We start from the raw sequence: 25,490 nt of genomic DNA, 5'->3' as shown, positions 1-25,490 counted from the left end.
AGGCATATGCATTCAAGCAAGTGACTGGTACATTGAAATGGAATGATTGAATTATTCTTCAGACTAAGTATCTTGTTGAACTGCTGAGGCGTTGATGTAGTCTAAGCAACTTTTAGTTCCAAAATTGCTCAGTCTTTGCTAAGCTTCTGACTTGCCTGACATTTAGTGTCTATTGCTGCTGAAACAAGTCTTTGAGCAAAAGCTTCATTGGTGCAATCCCAGACTCTATTAATTATTATGTTTTATTTTTATTTCCCTATAGTACTGTGAACATGTGCTTTGGAGAACTCTAGATGTGTATGTTTTTGACCATTGAAATAATTATATGAATCTCATAAAGCTGAACCAATTTGCAACACTGTGTTAAAAAGATCTTTTTTTTAAGGACAGAGTTTTCTTGTGAAACTTTTTTTTTTTGTTTTTTTTTGTTTATGAAACTCATTTATTTCTACAGCACAAAGAAAGGGAATGAAATCTTGGCTCCATTCTATTTCATATTTAAGGATTTCTTTTTCACTAGATTTTAATTCACTATGTCTCTCTTAGAGTTAAGTTTGGTATAGTGTTTCCTTCCAGAATTGTGGAAAGTTAAATGCATGTATCACAGAGGGCATCCTTGTGTTTTTAAATGTTAAAGACCATTGTAGTGGATGAATCTCACCTGTCCGTGAAACTTGCATGGAATACCATCAGCTGTGTAGTGTTACACACAAACAATACACAAGAATATCTAACCATTAATATTTCATCATCATTGCATAGCTGTTTGCCGTGGTAGAAAAAAAATCACCATGGAGTGTGACCTCAAATTGAACAATGACAGGAATGATAAGCCTGGGGTAAATGTTATCAATAAGTAACATAGTTTTGTGACTCATTAAACTCTCTCTGTTATGATAGCGTGTTTCACTCTATGTTGCCAAAAAAAGTTGCAAACCAGAAGAAAAAGTCCTTTCTACATAGCTCCCAGATCTGTTTCTTTAGTTGCTGAGATTTTCCTGGGGACTGAAGGACAAACTCCAGACAGTATTCAACATTTTAGCTGAATGAAGTGACACTGGGACATAATAAGCTGCTGCTGAAATCTAACTACAAAGTGTTTTCTAATAGTATTCAGGAATAAGGCATTGTGTTTGTAGTTAGTATATATAGACGTATTTTTGGCAGCAGTTATAATAAGTTATTATTTGTGGTATATATTCCTAGGTTTTCTGCTTGACTAAGTTATTGTATCCATGATTTAGAGTTGAATATTTGTTTTGCTTTAAATGTGAGAGTGACAAATTCACGTTGCCTTTTCAGCATGTATGGAAAAAGGAAAAGAAAATGAAAATAACAATATTTTTCTAGAAATTCTGATAGAACTCGTATGTTGGTATGTGAATAATGGACTCTGAAGTAATTAGTGATAATAGGCACAGAATAGTGTAAACACTTGGATCATCGTAGCAAATTTCTTCCATCTAGGGGAGAAATATGAAGAAAATAATATTTTTGGAAAAAATACTCACATGGCAAGCATGTTTAGGCAAGCAGTTGCACTTACTGGCACAACTAGTTAACAGCATAAAACAAATAGTTTGTGTCTGGTGCAGTAGCGATAACCTTGTATGCTAACTGTAATGCTTTATTGTGTTACTTGGCTTCAGATATATAGTCTCACACTGTATTCTCAAAGAAATAACAATAAAGAATCTACCATTGATTATAACAGAACAACTGATTTTCATGCATTACTGCATCATGAATTTTTCACTTCTTTGTCCTAAGATATATTTGTGGTTACAAAGTATATATTTAGCTCCTCAAATTATGGTTACTAAATTAGCATGCCATATTTTTCACAAAATTAATCTTTTTCCGGTTTTGTCTGCCTGACTAATAACTTGATAAATCTCTCTTTATCTTCTAATGGCAGATGATTTATCAAGGGCTACTACTTAATTAATATTACAGAGCAAGTATTTTCCATCGCTTGGGCATGTAAAATGAGAAGCGTAGGAGAAAACAGAAAGGTAATCTTGTAACTGAGAAAAATCCTTTGTGATTTAACCATGGGATTGAGGTTCAAGAAATGTGAGTTCTGTCCCACAAATCCATCATGCTTCCCACCAGACTTTGGACAAGACATTGATTTTTTAATTTGCTGCAGTTGACCATTCTGCAAAAAGTTTAGAGTAATTCTGCCTTATCTCTTAGGGTAGTTTAATGCTAGATTGTCTAGCATTACTAGTGTTACAGGACATGTATTAGTTTTTGAGTTGTTCTGATACAAACAGTTCCATAATATAGTTATAGCCTGAATTGTTTTGTATTAAAGAAGCGTGTGTATTAAGTAATATATAAACAATAGTTTTGTGACATAACTATTTCAACTTATGTATCTGAAGCACATATAAATATACAGAAATCTTGAAGAATTTGTTAGTGAAGTTTCAGCTTTCCTGAATACTTTACTTTTTCTCCATTTCCAGGTTGCATGTCTCACTCATGTAGCAGCTAATTACCTTAACTGCAAAATGGAAGCAAAACGCTGGGGCACTGCTCATGGGAGTATTGTTCCATATCAGGTAAGTAGAAAGCATTAGGTTTTTTTGCTCTTGGAGTTCACGATTTTGTATGTTAAGAGACTGAGAACTGACTTCTCCTGTGACTTGCTGTAGTCTGTACAGTGTCTGTGCCTTGGTAGGACAAGGTTCTGTTGTTCACTGTCATTTCTGCATTTTGCATATTTCTTCATGGGCAGCAGATTAGTAACAGAACACTGAAATAGATCAAAGGTGTTTGCTGAAATTGGATGACTTTAAAGCTAGTGGGATGACTTGATTAGTTTTCACCTGACAGAGTAACTTCTTTTTTTCTTCTAAAAGGTTACTTGACTTCCATGTCAGTTAAAACCAGAAATCTTTTGCCTCCGAATTCTGGTATTTTAACTTGTGAGCCTACAAGAACAGTCTAAATGATCACAAAGATCTGGGAGTGCTACATATTCATCATTTTCCATTGATTTTGCTACAAATCACTGTTGCTCAGTGAGACAACAGGTTGGCAAAAGGAATTCACTAAACCTCAGATCTCCCCAGTGGAATTCATAGTCTGCTACATCTAATGAAGGGTTGAAATTCCTTAAAATAACATGACCTTCATCATATAAACAAGCACAGGAAAAAAAATTTACTGCAAGTTTTATCTTATTTTTGGCTAGTATGGGAAGCTCTTCCAGTAAACAAAGAAAATTTTGTTCTTTCCTAGCTGATCATTTTGTTTTCTTGATGGAGGTCATGCTAACTTACGGAGACTTAATAAAAAGAATCTGTTTGGGGCACTTCTCATCAAGGAGTCATGCTTGCAACTAGCTAGGCAGAGCCTGGATTTCTTAATTTCTGACTGGAGCCCTTTAAATCCTGAGGGGACTGTTCCCAGCGTTTGTCTGGGAGAACTGCATCTAAACACCACTCAGTTTCTTTACCATCTCCTTTCTTTTTAGAGAAAGTGAGAGAAACTCAACGTATTGTGTTCTTCCAGTGGTGAAGGTGGTAGTGATCATAACAAGCTTGTGGCTTGAAGCCACAAAGCCAGCAAACTCTTAAGTAAAAGTCTTCCGTATTCATGCAGAACACTGACTAATGTCACAGCCAGGCGTCCTCAGGTCTAAAAACCACAATCAATTGTTTCTGGAAGAGCTGCGTCTATTTGAGGCAGGAGACTTTTTTGGTACATACCGCTGCATAGTCAACTGTCTTGTTTTGGTTCTGCTGTAACAAATTGCAGGTTCTCAGTGTGATGGGGAGATGTGGTAACTCTTTCTCCAAGGATGAGTTTGGCCCTGCATTGCAGCGTTCTTGTCTCAGGTGTAGTGCAGCGCAGCTCTGGCCGTGCCACTCTCTGGTTGACGTGATGTAGCTGTGTGGCCATGTTTTCTAGAACCAGCTCTGCATGACCCATTGTAACCAGGCATCCGCTATGCAAGTAGTTACATTCTGCTCTGTTGCTGTAATGTGACCTTTTGGTGCATCCCTTTTTGAACTCTGGTATGTTGAAAGTACAAAGTTTGTATAAGCAAAACCAAAAACCTGACTAAACAAAATGTTTTATCTTAACAGTACTGCATTTGGCTGAATAAGTGAAACTTGCATTCTTTTATCTCCTTTTGCCTTTGTATTTCCACGGCCAAAATGAAAAGCATACATTGAATATCCTTTTTCTTTTTTTCTTAGCTCTCCAGATATAATTCAAAATTCATGGAGACTCTTTAGCCATCTTCTGGTTTAATCTAGATGAGTCAACATGTAAATAACTATTTAAAAAAATATCCTGTCTAAGCTCTGGTTCCTCTGTTTCCGTATGCTGTTTCTGAACTTGATAGTAGAAATACTACCTCAATATTATAAACAGTTTTAATGTGAATTTTCTTGTAATTAGGGTGGAGCTATGCATGTTTATGGATCATCTGTTAACATTCCATCAGCTAGCATGGTTATAATTCTGATTGTAACCATAAATACGTTATGCTTTCAAGAGTTTATTTTTTGCTTTACTAACATAAGCTATACTTAGACTGCAAAGCTCTTCAGAAGCTTGAATTAACCCTCACCATTGCTATTGTACTGCTTTTAGAGTTGCTTCGGTAGCTCATTTATAATACAGTTTAGAAAAGAACTCTGAAACCTGTCTTTGATCCCTCATTCTAGTTATTGAATAAACTGTCATTTGCTTACTAAACTAATATGTGACTATCACAGTGCTAATTTTTACAAATAAATGGTGTTCTTTTTGTTTCAGGATGTTTTGTGCAAGTGAACTATAATTTGTTCAAACAACAAAAATCATGTCTCAGAAAACTGAATTTCTATATATTTCAGGACAAATGTGGTAGCAAACTGTTGTTTGTTTTCCATATGTCCACAACTTTATTTGGCTTTCATTTGGTGTATTTTGAGTTTTCATACAGGTAGTAAATTATAACTTTGAAGTGCTATAGAGCCTGCAATTCCACTAAAAAGTGTCAGACTAACATGTCAGATTTAACATAAATCATGGAAGACTGGGTAAACTTGGAAGAGCCTTTTACAGAATTAGAAAATATAAATAATTTCTGTCATCTTTTCGTGTGATGGAAGTCTGATCACAGTCGTGCTAGAGTCCTGACCAAAATTTAATGAAAACGTATCTTAAATATGGACATAAATAGTACTTTTTTTTTGCCTGCAATTGTTAGAGTAAGTGTTCTACTGCTCTGTGTACCACATTCAGTAGTGTATAACGAATGCTGTTGCTGCCTTTATTTCACTCAGCTTCAACTGAATAATTTTGTTCATAATACCTTTGCAAATGGCTCTATTTCTTTCTATTTACAAGGCCAACTCTAACTTGGAGTATGTTGCTGTAATTTCACTGAATTCCCTGTCGCTTCTTGCCTGAACAATTAACAGCATAATTTGTCCCTGAATGTATTCTCTGGATAGAGCTTTCTTGGTTTTCCTTGTATTTAAAAATGTACACATTGAGCATCAATGGGCAACTGAGTTTTTTCTTTCCTGAGACTACCAAGGTGTGTAGAACCTTTGAAAATCTATTTCTGGCCTGAGAAATAAGCTCTTAATAAAAGAGATGCAAAGTTTGCTGTGCAAGGATTTTCATATTCTTTCAAGGTTTTCCTCATTTGCTGATAATGTGCTCACTTTGTGGCATGATCCTGTGAAATGTCGGCGTTTTCAGCTTTGTGTGCTCATCACCACAACCCAAAGGAAAGGGTTTGAACTTCTTTTCAGTGGGCAATATCTTTCAGTTTTTTCTGTAAAGCTGTCTGTGAATGTTTGCCATAGGTCTTCTGTGGAGGTGAACTTTGCAATGTGCCGAAAGGATGGAGAACTCTAGATCCTAATCGATCAAGATCAGAAACTGATTTTTGAGTACTGAACACTTCTTGAGAAATTCTCTACTTTGAACATATCTACATATCAGAGCACGGTTGTTTGAATGGGTCACTCCTGTGATAGGGCATGTAATCAGATCCCAAATTGCTTGGTTTCAAGTGTTAAAGTAAAATCCTTGAGTTCTGGGCTGTATCTTGAATGTAATTACTGCAATTTTTTTTAAACAGGTTTCTATAATGAGACACCTTGTTTAGCTACAGCTGCTCCATGATTATCCAGAGGAAATCAGGGGCTTAAAAGCATCCGGTTTACATAATTGTGCTGAGAAGTAAAGTTGTATTACTGTCTTTCATTTGGGGTGATAAGGTCTTCCCTCATTCTTGTGGTTTCAGCAATGTAGCTGTCTTTCCTGTACAGTGTGAGATCTAGACATTCACTTTTTCATTTTCCAGTGGGCCCATTCGGAATGGTTATTCATTCTCCTGAGAAAAGCCTACCATAAGCTGCATGTTTACAGGATGTTTCATGTGGCAGCTTATCACTCTGCCAGCAGGGCAAGCACTTGCAGAGGCGAACTTTCAGCTAAAGGTATAGGGCTGTTTTCTCTTGGGACATACTGAGGGAAGTCTCTTTAAAATTGGTGAAACCAAGCTCTTACAGGTATTCCTCTCCCCCCCCGCCCCCCCATGAATATGATATTATTTCTGTTCCAGATTTGGTCCTAAGACTCACAGGGTCTTCTCAAGGATACTTCAGTATGTTTTCACAATGCACAAAGGGGACAGCCATTCTGCACAGAAGTTGGAACCACAAGGCAGGAGAGAAAGTATTATTTTAACCAATTATCTGTTCTGTTGACTGACCTGTGCATTGTTATAACTCATCAGACCCAACATCACTGTTTTTTATATTAGAGCAACAGCTCTAATTAGAACTACAGCTTCCTCACAAGGGGAGGAGGAGGGGCAGGCACTCATCTCTTCTCTTTAGTGACCAATGACAGAACCCGAGGCAATGGCAGGAAGATGCACCAGGGGAGGTTTAGGTTGGACATTAGGAAAAGATTCTTCCTCCCAGGCTCCCCAGGGAGGTGTCACGGCCTCAAGCCTGACAGTGTTCAAGAAGAGACCGGACAATGCCCTCAGACACATGGTGTGAACTGTGGGGTTGTCAGATGTAGGGACAGGAGTTGGACTCGATGCTCCTGTGTAGCCTCATCTAAGTGTTCCTGCTCCGGCAGGGGGAATTGGACTAGATGATCTTTTGAGGTCCCTTCCAATCCCTAACTTTCTGTGATTCTGTGATACTTGTGGGTCCCTTCTGACTCAACTCTATGATTCTGTGAACTGTCTCTGTGTCAAATGTCTTGCAGTTGAAATGTGTTATGAAAACCAAAGTATAAGCTCACAAGAAGATTAGTATAGTAATCATATTTCTTAATTGTTTTTACCATCTGCATCTCATACTTTTAATTGTGGAATTTCATCCTGTCCAGGAGTCTTACAAAGAAAATCCCACTCCTGTCACTTGTCTCATTACAGAAAGTTGTTAATTACCTGATTCATCTGGCAGAGATACTTTTCATACGAAGGCACAATGCACACCAATTTTCCTAACTCAGCTCTGGAGAATCTCACAGAACGTTTTGTGACTCTCTTTGGTGTGGTTGTTTTTTTTGTTTTTGTTTTTTCTTCTTTCAGTGGAGAGGGCAACAGAATAATGCCAGTCATTTAGAAATTTCAAACAGCTTATTCCACACAAGAATGGTGATGTGTAGTCATTTTCCTTTCTGCCTTTATGTGGTTTATTGGGATGCTTCTGCAGTTAATGTGTCTTGGAATCAAAATCAACAAAGAATAGAACTTGGATTGTTTGCAAAGTTTTGTTTTGTGCATGAGATTCTCCTTCTTAAATAACTCCAAAATGGTTGTTATGGAAGAAAATCTTCCTGCTCTGTAATGGCTCAGTCTAGGAGAAGGTGGAACTTATCCACGGGAAAGAGATACGACACAGATTCTTTCAGAGGGAGTTCTAGATTGAGGAAATGCAAGATGCCCCTTCTTACTCAGTGAACCTTATCTACAGAATACTCACCTGGACTATCTAGACTGTCCTGGGGGAGCATTGTCCTATGTTGCTGTTCTGAGCAATGAAATATCACTGTGAAAGTATTGCCCATTGGACATGAAAATTAAATGTGTTCACAGATCAACTGAATAGAAACTTTGTGCTCTCAAGCAGCAAAGCACGCTCTCTCACACAGTTTCTGAAGGACAGTTTGGCCACCCTCAAGACAGATGTCTTGACTCATATAATAAATACTCAGTCTTCCAGATACTTCAGCGACTTAGTGTATCTTCTTTAACTACTTACCTACAGGTTTGTTTTTTTAACTAGCTGCTTCCTTTCTATCTTTATCTTACAAGGCATGAGAAAGAGAAGAAAGCCCTCTTGTCATCTTGCAGTCTGTAAAACAAGAAAAGAATATAATTTGCAGGAATTTCTGTCTTCTTGTGTCTTTCCTTCTTGTCTTACTGTGGTATGACTAGTTAAACTACTGACTGCACAAACATTTTGGAGTTATTGTGATTATAAGGGACCACAGTTGGCACTCTGCTTGGTAAGAATGGCGTAGGGATTCTGTTTCCTTGCCATTTCAGTGATTGAAAAGGTACAGTAATCATCTGTGGAAATCTTGTAGAAAGCTGCCCATTTATGAGAAATGAATTCTAATTATTCAAACCTGACAACATTATGTTGATACCTTTATGGTGATAGTCCTTCAATGAGTTGTCAAGCCTCTCTCCTTGGCAGAGCAGCAGCCTGGAAACTAAATCAGTAGGTTTGCCTTAGGCGGTTTTAGATACAGGCTCAGAGTATAGTGGGATATATAGTTATAACTTCATTAATAATATCCTATCCCATCAGAGAGACAGCACTTTAAAGAAGCTGACCTTGTATTCACATAGAATTGACAGCTTCATACCTGTGCACAGGAACTTTTCGAATGGAAATTAAATGCATTTTAAATTTAAAACCTGATAATTTTTTCCTAAAGGAAATCCTCCTGCACTTTCTACTTTAAGAATTGCCTGCATGATGTTTCTTAATGGGTCTTATACTTTGAATTTGCCACATAGAGATGGATTATTGTTCAGGAATGATAGCTGATAGTTTAGACAGTCTCATTTTTGATCTGTCCCTGGGAAGTGTAACATTTTGTGTCTGTCATAAAACATTCTTTCATATGTATTTATATATGTATTTGGACTTATATATGTATTTACACACATTTAAAATGGGTGTACATTAAGATTATTAGCCTGTTACTTGTTTGTGGTCACATGAGGAAGAACTCTAATGAAACTAGAATCAGAACACAAGTATGCTGATGTTCAATGTCGTATAGTGAACATATTTGTCTTTTATGTATATTCTTCATTGTTTCCTCTGCATTCATCCATTGCTGGTGTGAGAGGTCTAGTTTGTATTACTCACAGCAGCATGGTGAGCCTCCAAACATGTTGCAGGGTTGCTGAACATTACAGATCTGTATATCCATGTCAAACTGTAATTCTTAGGAAGGGCAGTGTAACAGAGCCCTGATCAGTAGATTGCTCTTCAAATTGTAGCTTGTTGGAAAGGGATAAAAGTAGGATCTGTGGGCTTGTAGAGAAGATATTGACTGTAATGGGATCACCGCTTTTCTCTAATCTGCTTATCAGATCCAGGGCAATTTAGCTTTTGCTCTTCTGAAAGTGTTTCATGGTCATCATGTAATTATACAGTACAGCTGCTCAAAAGCTGAAACAGGTTTAAACAGTCTGAAAGAGCGCTCAAAAATTTTTGTGTAGCAGTATCATCCAGTGACTTCTGACATAATCATCCCGCATATCACAGAATCACAGAATGTTAGGGATTGGAAGGGACCTCGAAAGATCATCCAGTCCAATCCCCCTGCCGGAGCAGGAACACCCAGATGAGGTTACACAGGAAGGTGTCCAGGTGGGTTTTGAATGTCTCCAGGGAAGGAGACTTCACAACCTCCTTGGGCAGCCTGTTCCAGTGCTCTGTCACCCTCACTGAGAAGTTGTTTCTTCTCAAATTTAAGTTGAACCTATATAAGTAACTATTTGTATTGCCATTGTAGCTAGAAACCCTAATAAAACACAATGAACCCTTGTGCAAGGTATTGTACAAGAGGACAAATCAGCTTCTTATGGTCAGTAATTGAGAATGAAACACAAACACATTACTTCAAGTGACTGAAATGAGTAAGGACTTTGGCAGTGAGGATCCGGTGGTTTATGGTGAGTAATGTTCACTCTTGGGGCACAGGAGAGATTAAGGCATGTCCACATGATGATATTAACTTTATGAAGACAGAAAAATGAATAAATAAAAAAACAGGAAAATTCTTACTTTTGTTTAATTTATATTCAGGTGCTTGATTTTACTATGTGAAGCTTGTGACAGTTCTGGTTGGAAAATGTTGATTGTAATGGAAGGGTATGTCCACTAGATGTCATTCATGTAATCTAGTTTTTGTTGTAGCATTTATTTCTAAGGAGCTCTGTAGGATGGTAGATACAAATTATCATAATAATTAGCCGCTTTTGTATATGCAATGCTTTTGACTTTATATGTGTGTGGCATGTTACGAAATAATATTCTGATTGTCTCTTGGGTGGGCTTGACATGCCATTTAGTCTTGAACTTGTGTCTTTTCATGTTTTTGCCTACAATTACCTTGTTGCATGAGTAGTTCTGTTATATAAGAGCAGCCAGGTGAGCCGTATGTAGTCGGTTCTGCAAGGAGAGACATGAGTATAGAGGTAAAGATGTTATGCCCCAAAGGAAGGCAGAAGTATCCTGTAACTAATATAGTTCCACTTAAAATATGTTCTTTTCAAAGCTCTTTATACCTCAAAGGGCAGTTTTTTAGAAAAGTACATATATTATTAGGAAAGACAGCTCAAATTTCATAAACTTACACAAGTGGATTTATATACTCACAGATCGCAACTATATTACTGTGCTTACAGTACTTGATTTGTGTCACTTTATTAATATCCGAGGCGTTTCAGATAGAATCACTTTAATTAAGCTTAAATTAAATACTCCATGTATCGACATATCAAAGGTGCATCTGACCACTCAGTCAGGTGGGCTGGTTGGATCTGTACAGATATGTGTTCATTAGCAAGGAGTGCTTGCACGCCCCCTCCACCTCTCTCTGCCCGTCTTTGTGGTATGATATGGTTACTAATTGCTAGACAGCTTCTGGGAGGTCATATCTATACTCTCATTGAAGAGCAGCGGCTGCAAGATTGGCCTGTGCTCCTTCCCACTTGCGACTTGGAGTAGCTGCAGCAAAACTGGAAGCCAGAGATCGCAGCTTCCTCCAACCTCCCTCTCCCCTTCCATATGGAATAAAGAATTTCTCTGCCCTGTGTAGTCAGCCAGAGGGCAGGATGGGGAAGTGATAATCCTCTTGGAATGAGCACTTGCATGAAAAATGATAAATGCTACATTGCATGGGGATTAACACTTGCTTATGAACTTGTTTTTAATGGAGTGATGCTTCTCTTTCAGCAATGTGAAGGTTCACTGTACTTGTAGACCTGATTAAGAACCTTTACCACTGTTCAGCCAAAAGGGAACCATCTGCCATCAGAAATGTAACAGGGTTTGAAAATGTTTCACTCTTATTGTGCTCGAGAATGTAAACCACTTTCTTTCACATAGTATTTACTCGTTAGAAAAATGCTTGTTCCCCACATGTTGTTGCAGCATTTTTCCTTCTCTCATCATGAGAACTGCATTTCTGCTCACATTTAATGCATCTGTTTGAGGGCCGTTCTTTGTTGCCATGAAATGCTAAAAAATGACTATTCAATGCTAGTTTAATGAATGGAGTTGCTATATAAATAATGTTTATTCTCTCTTTTTATTTTTTTGTTCTTTTTTTTTTTTTGTGGGGAGATCTTATGATATCCTGTGAAGGATGTTTGCAGAGTTAGTCAATCTGTGAATCACTCTGGAGTTTATGAAGCTTGTTCGGCATCTCTAAATGTATTTAGTGTTGAGCTTTGCCTCATAAAGATTTAGTGTAGAACCTGACTGCTTCTTTGCAGGATGACCCCTTCTTTTCACAGTGAGATGACATTTCATGCAAATTTGGTCATTAAGTTAATTTCCAAGCACTGACGTATACTAATAAATTTGGCATGGGCTATCTAGTTTCCTCTAAAAACATTGTGTTAGTGCTACAATAAGCCTAGCTCCACTGGGGTAACAGCTATGGCCCTCTAGTACACTGCCAGCTTTTGGGAATTTAATTGGAAATGTTGTGTTTTTGAGAGAGCTTCTTTTCTATTTTCAAGAGTGGGATATGCACTTAAGAGGTCTCAGTCCCATTGCCTTACTAAAGTTTAAATGCTAAATCTACTTATTAAAATAACCTTTAAATTACAGTGCTTTCTAATGTTGTTTCTCATGCCCTTTGCTACATTTAGTGTATCTTGCATGATGCTGAAACAGGTATGTTTACCAATACTCTCACTAATAAAACTTGATGATAGAAAGACACAGAAATAGTAATCTAAGGCTTTTTCTATTATTAAACCTCTATTATTACCAAAATTGTTTTGATTTGCTTACTTTTGAAGATAAGTGGGACTTTTGCTACAATACTTGAATTCAGTTGTATTGAGAGTGGTAAGGGTGAAGGTGAAAGAGTAAATTTTTACAAGTAGTTCTCTGTTTTGACAAAACTGTACTTCCTGGCCATCATTTAAAACACACAATATTTGCTGACTGGAGATTTCCTTTATAATACAAATTAAGCCAGGGAAATTGATTTTATATCGGTATCCCCAAGGAGATCTCAACAGGTTTTATCTGGTATATAGTATCACATTTGTTCCCTTATATCTAGGATACCTTACAGAGGTTTGTTCCAATTTTTCTTCACCAGAGGTTTTGAAATACTTGCTACAGTCTTGCTGAGTAGTTAATTCTCTGTGTCCACTAGAGGAGGAAAAGAAATAATTCTGTTTTCAACAAGGAAGATAGAGCCTGAATTTAGGAAAAGGTTTTTGGCTCCATAGTAGTGATGTATTGTTGGAGTTGATCACCATATTGTCTATAGCAAGCTTCTACATATATGGAAAATATATAGAGCTCCTCTACAGTGTTCTCATTCCTGGTTTGTGTAAGGCCATCTCATTCACGTTTTCCCCGAGGTTATATTTTTTAAACCTCTTATACTTTTTTGGTTTTGGCATGATTTATGCTTTGTTCAACTATTCAAGTGCTGTGACCTGATCTGGTAAGTGCCTTAGGTGAGTTCTTCATGTTTCTGAGTAAAATGAAGAGCTTTCATGTGCTATTGAGACACTTGAGAATAGTTTGCTTCCTATTTTAACAGCATCATGTTGCTGTGTCTTCTTATTCTCAGGCGTTCGGCTGCCAGGGTAGGAGAAAAGCACTTAGCCTGGTGCCAAAACTTTGCTAATGAGTTATCAGCTACAACTTCAGTGTGATTTATGGTTAAAAGGTTCTTGGGGTTACTTTGTCTGTGTTCCATGATCTTTGCTTTGTTTCACCGTGGATCATTTTACAGGATGATTTCGCTGATGACTCCCAGTCCAGTGAAACCTGCAGAGGTGAGGTCACTTGATGCTGGAGTGTCATCTGAATCTGAGGTAGCAAAGCTTAAGCAGTTATCTGATCTTGATTTATGTTGGCTACAGCAAGTTTAGGGCACTCGAATTTTACATGAATATGTCCATGTGTGGGTTCAGTGAGTTTTTCAAACTTTTACTTATTTGTTTTACATCGTTAGTTATCTTTCCTTTCCTGGGTGTTTTTTAGGCAGATGAGGTCTGAGATTCCAAAAAGTTGTCTTGTAAGGATATGGAAGACTCAACCTTGTATTTAATATTTTGTATTTTATATTTTTTATACGTTATATTTAGAAAACTGCCAAGGTAAAGAACAGAAGTTACATTATCATAGTAGAAAGCTTATTCTTTGCTAGATTAAAAAATAATCAACAAAAAAAAACCCCAAACAGACACAAGGTTAACCTTTAGTTTGCTGTCCAACTGATAAGCATTCAGTTAATATTAGTTGTGATTCTGCATTGGAAGAATCCATTGTCATGTGGAATGGCCATAACAATAAACAAATAGCAAGCTGATGTGATTTCAAGTAAAGAAGTATTAGCTGAGTCTTGTATAGTGTATTTAAAACCTAACATAAAGACAAGGACTATAAAATATTATAAATACCAATGTTAGTCTGTATGATAATGTCTCTTCTAAACAGAGACAATTTTTTGACCTTGTCAGGTTTATCCTTGGGGTATGTGGTTATAATAGTGGCTAGAGACTTTTGACCATGAATAATAGTTGTAAGAATGCAACAATGCCTTTTGTAGTACACACAAGTTATTAACTTAGCTCACTGGGGCAGAGACTGCATTTTAATTTAGCAGGAGACTTAGAACAATGGACCCTGAGTCTTATTTTAGTGCTTCCACAAAACCACGAATAATTTCTTCCTCTTATGTGTACAAGCTTACAGTATCTTGTTTTATTTGAGAGTTTTAAATACAGGAAATGTTTTGAAGTAATTCTAGCTTTTTGTTTGGTTTTCCTGATGTTACACATTTTTACATACCCAGTTCACATTCACCGATTTATCCAAGTTGGATGATAAATGAGAAGTAAAAATGGCCATCACGTGACTGTTGGAATTATGAAAGAATTGGAGATTTGTTTAATATATACATTATTTACTGAGGTATTTAATCCGTGAATGAGGAGGAGGGCCTTGAGGAGGAACAGACTTCCCTGTATAAAGAATCTGATCAGGTAGCTCATTTAAGAGAATGTTGTTAGTGATACTTCTTAGCACTCATGCATAATTATGCTATCTTTTCACTGTTACCTTTTCAAATCCCTTGGAGATTCTTAAGTAATTTTATTTCCTCCCATTTCAAGGTTTTGAGTAATAATGAGGAGGAAAAAACAGTTAAATAGTTGTTTGTTTTGTTTTTTTTTTCCTCAAGTCCCAGGTGCTGAAAGCAACTGAGAATATCCATGGTCTTTGTAGTGGTTTCCTGCATAACTTACGTGAGCTTCTACAAACATCCATCGAATAGGACTTTGTCAGATTTAAAAAGATAATATAAATCACTTATGGTCAAGAGATTGGACTGAAGCTTAGAAATGTAGCTCTACATTCGCTTGCAAATAGCGCTGTTATTTCTGTAGTGAGTGCTTGTGCAACTGCAGTTGATGTGATGCTGCTTTTTGGGTGAGTACTCACAATGCATTTTTAATACAAGGTCCAGCAGTTTCTTGTAGTCGCCAGTTCCAGGTTGCAGCAAGTAATGGAGTGGTGGTTACTTCCAGAATTTCTACTGTTGTGTTTTCTGTCACATTCTATCTATTTGAGATTTGACTCCCATGGCTGTAATTTGAGTAGGCCACTTGTGTGCCTCTCCTCCATCTGTGAAAGAGTTGACCTCTTTCTTCTACTTTTCTTCTGTTTTGTCTCTTTTTAAATAGTAAGCTGTTCATAAGCTGTTCAAAAGAGGTTATTCCTGTTTTTCAAGGTACAACCGCATGGCATTGAACAACGTAATGTGAAAGTGTGTGAGCTATTATAGTTTAAATGCTTTAAGCAGGGAACAATCATAGAAAAAGAGTCTTGGATGGGGCTATCCCTTCTCCGTGTAAGATCATCTTTAACAATACTCCTCTCCACAGATAATTGCTTGACTGATTCTGGGACTCCACAACCGCTCAAGCAGTTCATTTTAGTGCTTCAGTGTTCCTTATCTCTGTGGCATACAAGGCAAGAAGTGTTGAAATCATAGCCAGAAAGAGTCAGATCAGACAATAAGAAAAGCTTTCTAACAGAGAAGCCAGATTTCTCCTTCTTTTCAGTATATTTTATGACCTTATGGACTGGTATATCTCAGTCTTCTCTAGGCTAAACCTTCCCAGTTTGCTTTGCCTTTCACCTGAGATCACATGTTCCAGAATCTACTACTATTCCCCGTACTTTCTTTTTGGAACATATTGTTTTTGTTGCGACCAGAAAAAAATGCAGTACATTACTCCAAGTTCAGTTTTGTGATCCTGAAGTACAGAGTGTTTCAAAAAGATGGACCCAGTTTCAAAAATACAGTGATTTAAAATTGAGTCTCTCTTCTTGAAACACCCTGTATAACAGATAAATTATTTTTTGAATCTTGTGGGTTCTGATGTTCTGAAATGCCACTTTAGTATTACCCTGCTGTTGCAAAGGAGCTTTTGTTTGATTCATGTTAAGTTTACGGAACGTCTAAATTCTTGATCCTGTTCTCTTGTATGTGATTTATTCACGTGAGTGAATTCCTCATGCCTAATTCTAGAACCTCTCAGTTGATTTTTCCTTGTTGAATTTCACACTCTTACTGTCATACTTCATCTCCCAGTTAGTTGCAGACATTTTCAGTTCTATCCAGTCTGTCCAGTACTTGCAGTTCTTTCTAGTTTTGTGGCATCTTCAAGTTTGATGTACATACTTTCTTCTCTCAGTATTTGGGTTGTTAATGAGAATATTGAAATGTTCCATGAGTGTCTTCTTACATGTTGACAAATCATTCATAACTCCTTTGAGTCATATCCCACCAGTTGGTAACTGTGTTTCTCTCATGGCCTGAAGTTCATACTGCCCTTCACTATAATCTAGTGAGCAAAAGCAGGCATCTAAGTCAATGTATTTGTACTCTGCAAGTCAATATTGGTTGCTACCCATTCCCTGGTTGTTTCGGAGAGATATATGTGTCTCTTTCTGGGAGGTAAGTGCTGGCGTTTAATTTGCTTGATTGTTATTATTATTATTTTTTTTTAATCCAGTCACTGTGTTTGCACTTTTCTAAGCTGTAGGATCTCACTTCTGTCCCAAAGCTGCTAGTGTGCAGCTTCCTCAGATTCTTCTGCAAGAATTCTAGAGAAATCTTAGAAGGTCATGGAACTTGAAAACACTGGGTTTTCAGAAGTACACTGCCTCAACACAGCTTTTTCATAATCTAGATCAAGTTTCACCTGCATATTGCTGCATGCTATTGTGCATTTACTAATGAATTTGCTGAGTTTATGTTTGTGTAGTGCATAATAGAGTTAGTAGGTGTTGTTTTAATGCAAATAATAAGCAATGAGAATAGTAATACAGTGCTTTCTGTAAACACTGGGCTGGTGGGCTGCTCTTAGAGATTGTGGATGTTCATAGGAGTCAAGGGGGTCATGAGTCAGTTTCAGATGGGACTGATTCCTGTGCTGAGCATATTCAGAAGACTTAATCACTCAAATCCAATTTTATCCATTAAAAGCAGAAGTATGACTTAACGTAGGATATGTAAGACCTGTGGAATAATTTCTGTGCTGGGATTTATGAATTTCACCTGGAAATAGAAGTTAAAACAATACCCTCTTGAGGCATGTGCCAGTTCCTGGTTTTATGTAAAATACTAATCAATAATGTCATGAATTTAAGCAAGGAGACACTGGATAGACAACATTTTTACTGTGAAATTGAACTTGGTATAATATAAATGTGGTTCTGATATTTAAATATTGACAGATGTATGGATTATCTCCCTGCCTAGCCTTAGAATAGTGTACCAGGTCCTGAAAATGATGGGTGGTATAATAGTAAAATTAATAAAAAAATTGATGTCCTTTGTGTCCCTTTACCAGTCTTCTGAGCTTCCCCCTCTGTCTTTTCCTATATTACCAGTTCCAAAAATTGCTTTGGTGGAAGAAGAAGGAAGACAGCTGACTCACATAATCACCCAAGTTAACTTGGCAGCGTGTTAGGTCTTGTGTTTTTCTGCCTGCCATTTTAATAAAAACCTACTCAGTTATTTGGTTTTTTGCACCTTTGATTTCAGCTCCTTGAGGGAATCAAGACCCTGTTCTTGATTTAGTGAGACTTTACTGTCCGGATGTAAATGGTATTTTTTCGGTAATGTATATCAGACTTACCAGACTCATCAGTAATGTATCAACTCATCAAGACTGGGAAGGGAAGGGAAGGCGGCTTCTCCCTGAAGCTCCAAAAATCCTGAAAGAGAAAAATACTGATAGTTCTTGTTTTAGAGCATCTCATGGCTTTTAAGCTGACCTTATAATTTTTGGGGTATCTGAGTGACTTGGAGTGACTTGGCTTAATGTAATCATTCACCATACCATCTGCTGTAGTTCCAGCAAGAGATGTTCCCCTTGACATGCCCCCCCTAAAACAGTTCTGATAGCCCTGCTTCCAAGCTTTGCACTCAAGCCTTCTACTGGATAAGCAGGATTTTAGCATGTCCAAAAGGCCATTAGAGACAAACCTCATATCCGCTACGTTTAAAATGCTATTCAAATCTATTGTAGTTGTTGTTGTTCTGATGCTGCACATTTAAGAACGTCTTAAAACATACATGTGAAAGAGTTGTAATGAGAATTAGAAATGCCGCAGACTGAATGTCTCCGGAACCATTAAGAAAGTTGCTGCAGTGGAACTGGCAACAGTTGGTGATTGAGTTATGGTATGATGGCAGTTTCAGTTCAGGCAGGGAAGATGCTGTGTTTGCCACATGTGAATTAATATAGTGCTGCTTTTTACTGTTGAGGGATTAGCACAATTTTTTATTTTTTTTTTTTAGAATATTTGAAGTAGGAAAGACTGGGAGAACAGATGAACTCATATTGCAGACAGCTGCTTTTTGAGCTGATGCGCTAAAAATCTGCTGTAGCTGGGAAGCATCAAATCTGAGATTATAACACTGCCAATGCACGTGATAGGCCATTTAAAATACCAGGTAAGAACTATGCCCTTCAGACAAGTAACTAGAAAAAGAACAGGAGGCAAGAATATCTCCACGCCATTTGGACTAGGCTTTCCTGCTCAACAGCGATTTGTATTGTAACATATTTTTAGTCTAATTCTGTATGCATACATTATAAATATCAACCACTAATAGTAAGTAAAATTGGAAAAATATATCAAAGAAAAAGTGATGCTGGAAGTGATGTTTTGAGTGCTGGAAGTCAAAAATTTGTTTTTCATGGTTCTATTAACTGTTTTTCCTAAGAATAAACTCAAAGAGGCGAACTATGCATTTTTTTCCTTAATACTGTAACGTCAATGAGGCCAATATTTGATATTCACTTGCAGATCATATGTTGCTGCAAATGCAAGTTAACCGTTAAAAACTAGTGGGTTGTTTGTAAAAGCCTCTTTTCAGTATGTAGAAAATGCACTCTATAAGAAATCGAATTCTTTGCCTTCATTCATGATAACTGACTATCAGTTATCATTGTCTTGCATTGAGTTGTATCACATCACCTGTAAGCAGTAAGAGAACCATTCTGAGGCCAATATTGCCCTTTCAGATCAATAAAATTAAGAATACCAGGTTCCTAAAATGAGAAGGAATGTATAGACTGCAGCATTGTACAGTTCTCTTGGAAATGAAGCATGTGGAGAAGCAACCATAAAAAGTAGCCTCGCTAGGACGTAGCTTGTGCACGTTGAGGCTACAGTGATCAGAAAAGGAAATTGGAATATTGTGTGGCTACAATCTATTGTTTGACATCCAGTGTCTGCTCCTGTGTAATTTACTTGCCTCTTTTGGTCACCTGACTGAAGACATTAAGTGGGCCACAGGGTAAGCCAGGAAATTCATCTCTCTGCTTTCCAAGTCCAAAGCTCAGTTGTTTCCCCTTTCCCCTTCCCCCTCCCTCTTTCTTCACAGCTGGTCAGCACATGCACAGTAATTGTTTAGGCCAGGTAGGGCAGTGATGGAAAGATACATATGGAGCACATGCAAATCTGCACTAAATTTCTGGAATGCAGCAACAGGGTGAAGTTAATGTAAAGCAAGATTTCTTTTATGTTTAAAGTTTCTAAAACTAATAAAAAAAAAAGAGACAACAAATTCACTTTATAGCCTTTCGTTTTCTCTACTACTACTAACTGAGCGGGTTTGGGATTTTGCCAAAATATTACACATTGCTCAAGAAGATTACAAAGAAATCCCAGACATGCACTAGAGAGCTATTAAATTTAACATTTCTAAAAGATATTTTCAGCAGCTAAATACATGTTAGAGCATTGTTTTCCCCAACTTTCAAAAGTTGCCACAACTCAGTCACAGATAAGAACTTCCAGCTTGTTAATTGATATGTAAATTGAGTTTAAAACCAAATCCACTACATTTCCTGTGGTAAGGGAAACAGAGACTCTTTAGTTTGGTTTGTCCCTAATTTGAAAATCATGTTCTCAGGAAATCCTGCGTAATTATTTTACGTAAACAGGAAAAGTAATTATTTGCTTGGGGCTCTGTTTGTGTGGATGTGGGGGTGCACGGAAATAGTGTAGATTCTGGACATCAATGTGTTAATGAAAGTATTTTGGAATAAAGGAAAAATTGTTCCAAATAAGATTATTTTCTTCCTGGTCATGGGCAGGCTAGGGTGATGGGTGTTTTAAAACACTCAGTATTTTTTTTTTCCTCTGCATGTTCTTACTGTTTTTACCAAAGTTCAGTAATGGGAGCAAGAAAAGAAGAAAAGGTGACAAATTTGTAGTGAGGGTATATCTGTATTGCTCTTCAGGTGCTCTTGCTTTGTCTGCAAAGTTGCTCTTTGTCATCTGGAAATGAATGAATTGTAAAATCTATTGTAAAAATGCTGCAGGATTTCAGCCTTCACATCCTTCTCTTCTCTCACCCCCTCAAGGCCTTAAATTTACTTTTGCCATTTGTAATAGTTCACTTAAAGGTTGAACTTCCCCTCCTGCTCCTTGTGAGCTTTTCTGATTTCACTTACTGTTTGAACAAGATATATTGGACTGCATTTTCTCTAGAGTTAGTATGAACTCTACACTTCTTCACACCATTGATTTTGTTTGCAGTTGGAAAATAGCGTTACACATTTTGAGTATAAATTGTACAGTAAGTAGGCTGGGATTTTTTTGTGTGGGTGGAAACAATCTGTAGAGTTATTGCAGGAATCGAACCCTGTTTAGTTATAAAACTTTTAAAATAAAAACCCAGAGTTTTTTGAGGAACTATTTGTGGATTATTTTTTTTAAACCAGGATGTGATTCAGACTTATTTAACAAGAGGACTTGACCACCTCACCAAATGCGGAGAAGAACTAAGTATGGGAGCAGGTGCATGCTTACTTTATTTGGATTTGTTTGTGGCATTTTCTTAAAAGTTTAAAGTTCAGTATATCATTCTAACAAACTGTGGTCAGGGGAAAATTGGAAGCAATGATTGTCTTAGCAGAAATTTTAACACTAAAGTTGCTCAGAGAACATAGTTTAAAGTGGAAAATCAGGTTAGTTTCCTCTTCTGTTTTCTCAAGGGAAAACTGTGAGTAAATGTAGTAACAATGAAATGCTAGGTATTTCTTTGTAGATTTTTAATCCAGTGCAACAGATTTGTTCAGTAATCATTCTAAAAGGTATTTTAAGAATGTTAACCCCAAATGGTAATTATTAAGGGATTTTAGGTTGCAGTGAGAAATACTTTATGTGTGTTACATAGGTACACGTAGGAGGACTCGCAGTGGAGGGGTATTCTCAGGAGCACAGAATATGGTTTGGAATGTATGCTTGGTGAAGTCATACTTGTGTTACATTAATAACATATTTACCTCTGCTAGGTAATCTTGGAGAGGTACGCAGGTTAAGCTACTAGAGAACAGTTCCCTCCACCCCCATTTTTTCCTATTGTATTCACTTTATAAGTACATATTCCTAAAAAGTCCCACTGCATGTTCCCATTTCTCCCATGTGATTCAGGAGTGGGGCTTGAATTCTGATTGTGAATTCCTGGGACACCAATTTGAAGGAAGTAGTAGTCATTCCTTTTCATATATAAGGTCAGGTTAACCTTTTTTTTCCTCTTTCAAATAATTTTTTCCATGCTCCATACTGTGTTTTTTTTATAGCTATTTCTATTATTTCTGAAGCCAATAGTTATTTTAGTGGGTAATCTCAGTGGGAGCAGGATGCATGATTTATACACAGACATGAATTTTATTCAGAATTCTTGGATGTAATTCCAAAAGTAGAGCTAGTTACCTTCTGGGTGTATTTTACATGGTTTTAAGCCTTGTGTGCAAACTTGGGCCATACCCGGTTTGTCTTTATGTAAGGAAATGTTAGGACTCACAAGGAGACAAGGAGAAGGCATATGTCCAAATAATTTGTTATGAGGAATTGAAAAGCTTTTACAATTATTTTAATCAAAAGCTTCAGCTGAAGAAAGAACTTTACAGGCTAGCATTGCTATGTGTGCTTGTAGTTTACAGGTGTGAGTCCAGCACAGGTGTTATTTAAGGATATTTTCCAGAAAATAAAGGACCGGAATCCATCAAATGCTTCTGAGTTTATGCTTTTTAATTTGTTCTTTGTCCTCATTTTTCACAGGTTAGCTCTGCAGTTCTTTATCACCAAAAGTATTGCTCTACCATCAAAATCTGTTATTGGCAAATTCCTGAATACTGACTTTTTAGATGGGATAGCAAACCATGTTTAGTTCCTACCTTTTGGCCACGGATAATTGTATTTTTCTTGTGCAAATTATTTAAGCTGTAGCCATGGAACAGCAGCCGTTTTCTGCTTCAGCCTTAGATCAGGCAGGAAGGCTGTGAATTGTGATGTTATAAATTGTTTGGAGTTGCTGTGTTTTTAGTAGTATGTTTATAAAGGTCTTAATGGATCTAAGGAACATACTTTACAAGGATTTAATTATGTTTATAAATAGAGATACTTCTTTTTTGTTTTCCTTCCCCATTCCTTTTATTTCTTATCCTATTTTTTAGGAACCACTAAAAAATAACTTCTAGCAGGTATTGCCAAGTATGTGATTTCTTCCAAACAAGGGGAAGCTGATAGTTTGTGAGAAGTAACAGTTCAGTTCACCTCTCAAAATTTGATGTAACTCTTCCTGTAGACTTCACAGGGTGCTGCAGTAAGTCCAGGACCCTAATTCTTGCAAGGACCTCAGAGCTTCCTATCTTGGAAAACTCTTCTGAAGTGAAGCTTCTTGTTGTATTCATTCCATCCATCATCATGCTCTTTCAATTTATGACTCTGCCCAATAAATCCAGTATCAGCTACTGAAAGTAGCAAGGTTTCTATGTCTTTTCCAAGTTTTACACTTCATAGTTCAGCAAAGATTTTCTATAAATGAATGGAAGAGAAACCAAATGCTCACATTTATTTTACATTTAAAATGTAATTTTCCTTATTGTATCTGTTTTGATGAACTCTTTGGCTAGAACTATGGATGGAAAAACAAACTTAAAAGAAAAAAAGGTTAAATAAAATTAATTTCTGCAGTGATAAAAGTATTATGGTATCACTTTTTCACTGGCTAAGCTCTGGTTTTTTACTTGCAGTAAAATTGGCAGAAACAACTGCAGACAATTACAGGCTTCAATTCATCAAGGTACTTAAGCATATGTCTAACTCTAATTGAGTGAGTAGTCATTTGATTTCAGGGGATTATTCATGTTCTTAAAATTAGACATATGCTTAAGTAACTTGGTGAATCAAGGCAATAGTGACTATTTTAATAGAATGGTAGAGACAGAACAAGCAAGTGTAACCTGCACTGTAGATGTTCTCTGATTGCTCTGGTTTATAAATAATAGTTTTTAGTGTGTATATTTGCTGTTCCTTGATAAAATATCAAGGCCTAGTACCTGTATAGTTTTGTGTTCATCATCTGTAGTCAGTACTTACTCTATACCCAAAGAGCAAGCAATCTCTTAAAAAAAGTGGATTGAACCTGTGGAGGGCTGTTATGTCTGCTCTCCTGTAGATTAAATATATTTAATAAATCATTGTTTTATTTTACAGGACAGCAGCCCAGGGGCAGGAGTTCTGTACATTTCCTGCCAACTGTTGTTTGTTAAATTTGTTAATTTGATTTACAGGCGTGGTACATACCGTGACTATTTTGCGTCGAGAGACACAGAGATTATTCATCTGAGGAGTTTTTGTAGCTATGTATGCTTGTAAGAGATTTTGTTGTTTGAAGATGCATTGTATTAGATAATTCTGCCTCAGCCTCTCCTTCAAATATTCTATGTGAAGGGTTAACAATCAGTGTGATACAGATTTGTTTTGGAGGTGCAATGTGGTAGTATTCTGAAGAATAAGTGTTGACCAGAAAGAAACACAGGAACACACCATGGAGAATTGCCAGCTCACATTACTTGTGATTTAAAAGTGGGACATCATTTTTGGCAAGGATAGCTTGAAAACCTAGGCTTTCATCCTGATGTGCAAGAAGGATGTGTTTTTGCGCAGTCAAGTTAGTTTACATCAAAATAAAAGAACCGATGAAGAATAAAACTAAATTAAGCTGCAGTTATAATCACTGATGCTGCACTGTTTAAGCAGAAGCACCATTTTTTCCTAAAAAGAGAGGTATCTACTCCTATGTCTACTCAAAAAAAGAGGTGCTTTCATAGCTTTGAACAGATTCATCCTTTTTCATTCCAATTGGCTTATTCTTCTGCTCCTTCTTTCAGTGCATTCTGACTTTTTCTCAATAAAATTGCAATCAATTATCTGGTATTATTGAAGTGTATCAGAAGCAATCATCCAAGTTATTTATTTTAGTACTTAAGGAACTGCATTGCAGGGTAGTGCTAGGAAACTTGTTTTTTTTTTTATGGCATTCTGGCATCTGGACTTAAAAATCCGTTCCTTTTCCTCCTCCCTTCAGACTAAAATACTTTTTCAGGCACTTGACTAAGTGTATGGGGTTTTTTTAATTATTATGGATAAATTTTAAAATGGGAAGTTGCATTGCTGGGATTTTCCAGGTGTCTGTGGCATCCTGCAAAAATATGGGTATGTATAAAAAAACCAGGAAAATGGAGGACCTATGATTCTGTCCCCTGCTTTTGAGAACTTGTCATAGGAACATCAATTAAAGCTACATAGAGCCAGGCTTAGGAAACAATACTGAAGTTTGGCTATGTCAAATGGATTTTTAGTTATGCTAAAAAGCACAATTAGAAAGCAAAAAATATCTGTAAGTGGAAGTGAGTATATCCAGGTTGTCAGCTGACCTCCGATGAGGTCATCAAACTGAAGAATTTGGCACTTCCACTTCTGTTTATTGGATAATGGGAACATATAGCCAGTTTTGTATTTTTTCTGTTAATGAAGGGAATGTGACCCAGGTGTACAGGAAATGAATAGAAAAGGGGTGAGTTTTACATATCTGATCTAGATAAAGTATGTATGATAACTTGTATTACATCAGTTCTTTTCACTTATGACCTCCTACTGCCTTTTGCACTGCCAAAAAATAACTGGACTGCGTGCTATGGAGGAGCGTAACAGACATATAATTAAGCAGCTGTGTTTTTTTGTGAAAAATAAAAACAGAGGAAAATCAGTTTTATTTGTTACAACAAACTTGAAATATTTTGAATTTTTAGGTATGGCCAAAATATTTTCTAGGAAACCTCTGTATAACCAGGACAAATTTAAGCAACTGCTTGATTGGAAATTATTTTTTTCTCCAAT

General features: G+C 36.9%; 1 protein-coding gene across 8 annotated transcripts in view; it reads left to right on the top strand.

The window, feature by feature from the left end:
* SUGCT (succinyl-CoA:glutarate-CoA transferase) overlaps positions 1 to 25,490 on the top strand; it is a 363,338-nt gene that overhangs the window by 62,276 nt on the left and 275,572 nt on the right. For all 8 annotated transcript variants that reach the window (XR_010470196.1, XR_010470194.1, XR_010470197.1 and 5 more), the window contains one exon: positions 2,475 to 2,570. Coding sequence is in view for 4 of the 8 variants with exons in the window: in XM_065051998.1 (XP_064908070.1) it covers positions 2,475 to 2,570 (96 nt within the window). In the remaining 4 variants the exon portion in view is untranslated. The remainder of the gene's footprint in view (positions 1 to 2,474; positions 2,571 to 25,490) is intronic.

Source organism: Columba livia, chromosome 2 (genome assembly GCF_036013475.1).
Source record: "Columba livia isolate bColLiv1 breed racing homer chromosome 2, bColLiv1.pat.W.v2, whole genome shotgun sequence".
In the NCBI taxonomy this organism is placed as follows: Eukaryota; Metazoa; Chordata; class Aves; order Columbiformes; family Columbidae; genus Columba; species Columba livia.
Note: the sequence above shows the minus strand (reverse complement) of the source record. Positions and strands in the feature narration are given on the sequence as shown.